Genomic DNA, 7989 nt, shown 5'->3' with positions numbered 1-7989 from the left:
GCTTGTCTATAGGAAAAATAAAAATGAATTAATAATTTGAGAAATAGTAATGAACAAGCATATGGTATAAATTGCTGCATGTCAAAGCTCCAAATTCTGTGTTGTTGTTGTTTTTTCTCCCCTTTTGAATGTGTGTGTGTGTGGGAGGGGGGGGGGGGACTCAATGGTATTCATGACCTATGAAACCATTTTTTAATGTTACTGTAGCACATTTTGTTAGTAAAACTCAGCAATGTGATTACATGTACTATAAAATCTTAAAGATAATTATAAGGCTGTCCTTCCTTTTTTAAATAAATAAAAAAAACAATATCTGATCTGCGGAACTTGTCACAAACAAGCAAAATGCTTGAAGCCAATTTCATTCCAGATAACAAATGGAAATTATGATTCTCATGACATAAGTAAACAGCATCCACAGTAATTCTGGACAGGATCTGTCTGAACTTGAGATGTATTGAGATTCAACATCTGCAGTGTGCTTCACAGACAAACCTGGACCAAAGTCATGGGAATTGGAGGGGGCAATGTCTGCTGTGAATAAAAATTCTGCTTTGCACATTTGAATGCTCACTCATATGCGTTACTGACTGTATATTACTAATAACAGACACAAGCACAATCTTTAACTCACAGCTGCTGACTGTTTGATTTTAACTATTTTTTATATGAGAAACTGACACCTTCCCTGGAATATTTTTCCCTTTTATTGTTATTTAATGCTTACCAAAATTTCATTGATTATAAATTTATACAATAAAGTCAATATGGTGGTCAAATATTTTATGACACACTGAATAGTACAAAAGCTAGAACCCGAGCATATTTACAGAGCATTCACTAATGCCACCAGTACTATGATTGATAGTTACAATGCTGATGATAACTGTATGTACATTGTATTTCACAATTGCTATCACACATTTCTAAATATCGTAGAGGGGAGTCAGTAGATAATGTTTTAAGAAGAAATCCATGCCTAGAAATGTATCATTTATATAAAATAAATTTGAAGATCACATTGATCAAATTCTCACTTCACAATACAGTATGTAATGGGAGAGCTGCACAACACATATATTGAGAATGTTTTCTAGTTCCTCTCAGTCCATCACATACCTTTTTCATCAGAATGCATCAATAGCTGCAAGAAACTGGTATGCTCGCAACTAAGAAGGTTGACAGTGGTGCTCTGTGGACAAGCATTAGTGTTTGTGGAACATGTGGATGAAAGCATCCATTGCAGATACACCTTGTGCAACAAACAATAGAGTCACCAAGAGCACTCATGCCCATTTTCTCTACTGTGTATGTGCCATGAAGCCGGAAATTTGAAACTGATCAAATCTTCCAACTTATTTTACATCAAACAGTACATTTCTTGATGTGTGTTGCTTATCAAACCATTATCTACTAAGTTCCGTATAAAGCCACCAGAAACCAGTAATAGGAATTGTGAAATGCCTTGTACATTGTTTATTGAGCACTTTTCTTTCTTGCAGAGTTGTGTACATCACACACAAAATGGCATACCATACTCACAGTGTAGGCTTATAGCTTATTAATGATGGCATGCAACAAGGTAAACCAATATTACATATCTCTCAAAGCTTTGCCTTTTACACCTCTACATTCAACATAAAAATAATGTATTACTATCGATGTCTATTTCTTAATTCTTCAAGGTGTTTTAAATTCTATTTCAAAACAACCTTACAATGAAATTTCTCTGATGATATTAATTACAGTATATTAACACTAAGATTGTTATCAGTAATGTTTTAATTGCAGACTTGCAGGTAGAACTTGTTTCAGTATCAGTTTGACTCTCTTGGGGAATGTAAAGATATTTAGACCATTTCTACACAACTAAATAACAATAGTGTTCATATTTTAATCTGATACAAATGGGAAATTAATTGTTTTATTGTTTAGAAAAGCAACAAACAAATATTTATTATATCTTTGGTATTTGAAGTATATTAAGCAGATATTTTCATAGATTTTAAACACAATGTAGGAAACAAAATCTATATTTAGTGCTTAGCTGAAGTTTCAGAGCTATTTTGATTAGTATTGCAGCAACTGTTAAACATTCGTATCTCACCATGGTTGGTTCACAACTATCATATTAGTGTTGTTCACAGTGTTTCTGTAGAAATATGGCTGTCCACAACTGCAAATACAAGTAGGTACAATTGATACAATATTATTATATGCTACTGACACTAATCGTAAATAAGATAGTTTAGTTATCCCAGAAAACATCAATGTGGTGTCTGTATTAGCTTCCAGGTTTCATGAGGAACTGTTCAGTTACCACTGTCTCATTTCACTACTTTTTTTGTGTAGACCTTCTTGTGGTATTTTTTGTTATGGTTCTAGCTGCAGGCGAGAGCCACAAGCCTTAGGCAGAGCATTAGCAACTTGTTCTGTGTGTGCTACTTCAGCCCTGAGTTTTATAATTTCATCTTCGTAATAATGAATCCACTGCATCTGGAAAAAATAATTGCTCATACTGAACAAATGAAACTCAAAGTGCAGTGCAAACTCAAAATGTTTTTGTTTCTTTTTTTCCAGTTCAGAATGTTTTGTTTTTCAATTCATGCAAGACCATACTTAAATCACATGCCACAAAATAAAAGCTTAGACATAACAATAGCATAAAAACTTTATTAAACAGTACAAAGTGAACAAATAAACTGTTTACACAAGAAGACTGTCAAGCCTGTATGATTATGTATGACCAAACACAAAACACACACAGTACTCATTGTGTCAGACTATAGTATCAAAGTGTGGTAGGACATAAAGGATGCTCAAAGAAGCAGAAACCTGTTTGGGCACCATAGTAATTTTTAATGTACTTTGAATTATTTTGAATTCGATCAGTAACTCATTCAAGCATTGTACACTGAACATCCCAACAAAAATGTTGACAGAGAATATAGGGGGGAGGGGGGGATGGGAGATGTTACAAAAATTTTACATGAGAAAATTCCTGCGGTTACTGGTGTAGGAGGTTTCAGTTAACATCTTGACTCACACAGGCAGTAAAGTAGAGATCAAAATAACAGAAGTTCTCAATTGGAGCATATATCTATCATTGTGTTCCAAATTAGCAACTTCCTACTGTAGAAGCAATTTAGGGAAAGGAGAAATAATTATGTATATGAAAACTAATCATAGATTCAAAGTTATAGACACAAGTAGTTATCATGCAGTGTAACACAAGTAAACATATAAACGCGAGGTGATGTTACCAGTAGTGCACTTTTAATTATTGCACTTTCCATATCCCCATTTGGTAAATATTGAAAAGTTCTCAGAAAAATTTAAAACAATATTGTTTCACTGTGAGACAGAGAACTGTCCTTAAGCCAACTTTAACAATCATGCAGTAAAATTATAATTTCTATCTAATATAAATCCTCCACCCTGTAGCATGAAATGATGTGTAGTGAAAAAATAATATATAATGACAATATCAAAAACCTCAATGACATGTTAGGAAATGCAGCATGGTCTGAAACAGATTATTATTACACATACAAACATTTTGCTAGAGGCTTCTTTCTCAACAATCCATAATAACTTTAGTTACGGACACTATCATTTTTTTGTACTTACAACAATGATATCATGTAATAAATATAATAAATATGTACCACAAGTACCATATTAGATATTATTATATAAATATTTACCACTGCTAATATGCAGCAATACACAAAAATAGTACAATAAATAAATAATGGAACTCAGAAATCTTTCTGTGAATATAAAAATCTTTTAATTAATGATTATTTCAACTTGCTCATAAATGTGCTCAATGAATTTCCTTTATAGTTTTTGTAACCTGTCTTCCAGCTGCCAGTTATCTCTTTTATTGCTCTGTACCAGTGGCCCCTCGCAGGGCCACCTGCATTGCCACCACCACCGCCCCTGCCAGTCAGCCTGCATGCTATTTGTCTGTTTCTTTCGTCAATCGACTCGATGAATTGAGTTCATTCATTCATTCATTCATTCATTCATTCATTCATTGGTCCATTTGATTCATTACATACTTAAATAGTACATTGAATATAGGGCAAGTCAAAGTCAAAAATTGTGAAAGGAGCAGAGACACACACACACACACACACACACACACACACACACACACACAACACACACACACACACACAATTATTACATAATCATTGTTTACAAGTAGTTGTACTTTCCTATGTAGCACACATTAATGCTCTTAATGATCATGATTCTGTTACACAAGCATTGTGTGCTTGTCCCAGATCTGACTATCATACTTTGCACATGCTGCACAAAATATTTGCTTTCTACCTGCATCTATTGCTACAGTAGAAAGAAGTTTTACAACGTTGCACTGTCAAAGGCATGGCTGAGGTCGACAATGAAGGAGGATTGACTTAATGTCTCACTCTGACATTAATTGTCCTATTGACAATGTAATTAATCAATTTGCCAGTAAGAATAGATGCAAGAGAGGTGCTCCAGGTGATTATGTGCTGTTAACAAAGGTACTCACTTTGGTTGTCTGCTGCCATGGCCCATTAACAACAAACTTTGCCATACTGTCATAATGTATATTTCATCATATATCCCACATTGATTTCTATGGTTATTTCATGCACTGTTACTTTTTTGTTAGCACTGACAACTCCATGCAAATGCCTCTGCTCTTGATAGATAAGTGAAAGCTGTCAGCCACTGTGTTATTGATGGTGAGAGATAATGCCTGAAATCTGATAGTCTCAGCGGACTCCTGACGCTGTGGATCTTGGAATATTGAATTCCCTAATGATTTCCAAAATAGAAAGCCCCCTGTGTCTATCTCAAACTATCTGCATTCAAAGTCTGTTAGTTCCCATCATGTGGCCATAATCACTTGCAAACCTTTTCACAAGAATCACCTGAATACAAATGACAGCTCTGCGAGTGCAATGCCCCTTTCTTACCTTGCGTATGTGATACTATAGCTACCTGTATTTGTGCATATCTCTATCTGATGACTTTAATTACTTCAGTGTACATTGTTTCATTATGCTACACACACTAGTAGCTAACATCATGCCCATTTAGTGTACAAGAATTTCCAATTTACTAGCTTGGAAAAATGAGTCAGCATCCCTCTTTAACAACTGAGATGTTGAGTTCAGAAAGAGGATAAGGTGTTAGATTATATGTATATTATTTAACGTTATGAGTAACTTTTTGCAGAAAAGAAAAACAAAAGGAAAAATATAGTGTGAAAGTGTTACCTGAAATGATAGATGTTTTATTGTCATTATTATTATTATTCATTTGTGTTACTTTTCTTGCCAAACCCCTACTATGTGTTATCTAAGACATTCTTAAATGTATAGAATATATTGCTTAAAAGGTACTCTTTACTTTACTTTCTAAATAAATTTGTTTTAGCAATTTCTTTAACCTCCTTTGGCAGTTAAAGACTTCTATCCCTCTGTAGAAAATGCTATTTTGACATTTATGTCTATTCTTTCTTGGTAAATGTAAGTTCAGCCTACATCGTGTTCCATAGTCATGAGCAGTGTTGTCTGTACAGTAATTATCAATGCTACTTTTCATGGGTACAATTGACAGTTAAATGTACTCACACAATGAATTACAACAGCAAGCAAAAGTAGCAGTGAAAATTATCTCTGAAGATGACATTTAACACTCCATGACTGTCTCTGCACAAAATTGTAGGTCTAAATAGCTATGGGCAGTCATAGAAGATATTTACATTATTGTCAAAGATCATTTGTTAGTAGGTGTATGAGCTTGTATACTGTACAGTCTGTGTAACATGTGAACAAAGCTTCATTCATGGAAGACTATTGTTCCAGAATGTTTGTATTTTATTTTCCACTTTTGTATTTACAGCAAACAAATCTGAAATAAAACTCAACAGAATAACAAAGTTTACCTGCTCATGCTTGGCTTCTCTAAGAGCTCTGATCCTCTCGTCTAATCTGATGTTCAGTAATTCATTTTCTGCCATCACAAACTTTCTCTCCAGGATTTCTATTGTAGAAATATCTGAAGAAAAACAACAGTGACATGTTACACCACTTGATAAAACATGACTGCTGCTACTTCACAGTATTTAGCAAATAGCTGGTGCTGATGCATGCCAATTTCTGCAATTGGAGCATTTATTTGTTATAAAAATTGCAAAAATGAAAATAATACAGGTATTGCAGTCTGATCATATTACATTACTATAATCTATCTGGGCTTGTCCTGTGGGACTAGCTTTAAGAGAGCACATTTACAGACTGCATATTATTTTCTGCTGAAGATCTACCATTTCCACAAAATGAAAATTAGTCCACAATACTATCACAAGCATGAGAAGTAAAAAAAATGTGGTTTGCTAATTCTAATCAATGAATATTTTTGATAAGTGAGATCTACAGTTCCTTAAGAGTAATCCAAAACAAATTAAAAACACAGCAAGATCAATAATACAGTGGTCAATATCATGCATAACTGTCAACTTCATATGACACAATGAAACGTCATTTTGCCTCATGCCACTGTATTTACAGGCAGCTATATACCTTCAGACATATCCATGTAACATGGTAGGTGTACTCCTTTCAGTACTGCTTAGCATCAGCATTTCTGGATAGTTTAACTATCTCCAATTCAGGGGCTGTATCAATATTCAGTCTACACAAGAGTGCGAATTCTGTATCCAAGCAGGGCACAGGTACAATACCTACAACCATATGCCATCTGAACTGGCTAAATTATCTCCACTAAACAACCCTAACATATAATTCATCATTGGGAGATTAATAGCATTTCCAACAGGACTGAATGTATTTCACAGAAACAAAGTGTGAAATGCGTTTTTTGATCACTATCTAAGATTAGGTCTCTTTTAGGGTCTGTAAAGGATAACCTTGGTTTTCGTAAGGCCCGTGTCTAGCATATTCCATGCAGTCACGGCATATCACACAGTTGTCAGGGGGTCAGCACCACAGCACCATGGAACACCAACATATAGAGCATAAGTGTCTCTCACACATACAACAGAAAAACTACTATTGCAGAACACTGCCTTGGTATCTGTCATTTTATAAGAGTATAACAGCACGAAGATTCCTGGCAAACACTTCCCTAGCTGTTAGAGTAATTTATTATCCAAGCAGGTAGGAAGATTTTTCTGTTTAGCAAAATTAACAAAAAGTAGATTTCAGAGTACTTGACAGCTCAACACAAAAGTTTTGTCTCAAGTACAGATAGTGTTGAGGATCAGTGGACAAAGTTCAAAAGCATCGTACAATATGCATTAGATGAGTATGTGCCAAGCAAGATCGTAAGAGATGGAAAGAGCCATCGTGATAGAACAACCAAGTTAGAAAACTGCTGCATAAGCAAAGGGAACTTCACAGCAAATATAAACATAGTCAAAGCCTTGCAGACAAACACAAATTACGCAAAGCAAAATGTAGTGTGAGGAGGGCTATGCGAGAGGTGTTCAATGAATTCGAAAGAAAAGTTCTATGTACTGACTTGGCAGAAAACACTAAGAAATTTTGGTCTTATGTCAAAGTGGTAGGTGGATCCAAACAAAATGTCCAGACACTCTGTGACCAAAATGGTACTGAAAAGCAGGATGACAGACTAAAGGCTGAAATACTAAATGTCTTTTTCCAAAGCTGTTTCACAGAGGAAGACTGCACTGTAGTTCCTTCTCTAGATTGTCGCACAGATGACAAAATGGTAGATATCGAAATAGATGACAGAGGGTTAGAAAAACAACTAAAATTGCTCAAGAGAGGAAAGGCCACTGGACCTGATGGGATACCAGTTTGATTTTACACAGAGTATGCGAAGGAACTTGCCCCCCTTCTTGCAGCGGTGTACCGTAGGTTGTGTAGTGTAGCGTTCCAAAGGATTGGAAAAGGGCACAGGTCATCCCCGTTTTCAAGAAGGGATGTTGAACAGATG

The 7989-nt window shown here is 35.1% G+C and overlaps 1 protein-coding gene across 3 annotated transcripts in view; it reads right to left on the bottom strand.

Moving 5' to 3' along the window:
• Positions 1-745: 745 nt before the first annotated feature.
• LOC124794744 (laminin subunit gamma-1-like) overlaps positions 746-7989 on the bottom strand; it is a 337502-nt gene continuing 330258 nt past the window's right edge. For 2 of the 3 annotated variants that reach the window (XM_047258351.1, XM_047258352.1), the window contains 2 exons: positions 5954-6066; positions 746-2496 (listed from right to left, as the gene is read on the bottom strand). In XM_047258351.1, the coding sequence (XP_047114307.1) occupies positions 2374-2496; positions 5954-6066 (236 nt within the window). In that variant the 3' untranslated portion in view covers positions 746-2373. Of the gene's footprint in view, positions 2497-5953; positions 6067-7989 lie in introns of those variants that run through there. The other variant, XR_007016605.1, reaches the window with a different exon arrangement.

This window comes from Schistocerca piceifrons, chromosome 4, assembly GCF_021461385.2.
Source record: "Schistocerca piceifrons isolate TAMUIC-IGC-003096 chromosome 4, iqSchPice1.1, whole genome shotgun sequence".
In the NCBI taxonomy this organism is placed as follows: Eukaryota; Metazoa; Arthropoda; class Insecta; order Orthoptera; family Acrididae; genus Schistocerca; species Schistocerca piceifrons.
Note: the sequence above shows the minus strand (reverse complement) of the source record. Positions and strands in the feature narration are given on the sequence as shown.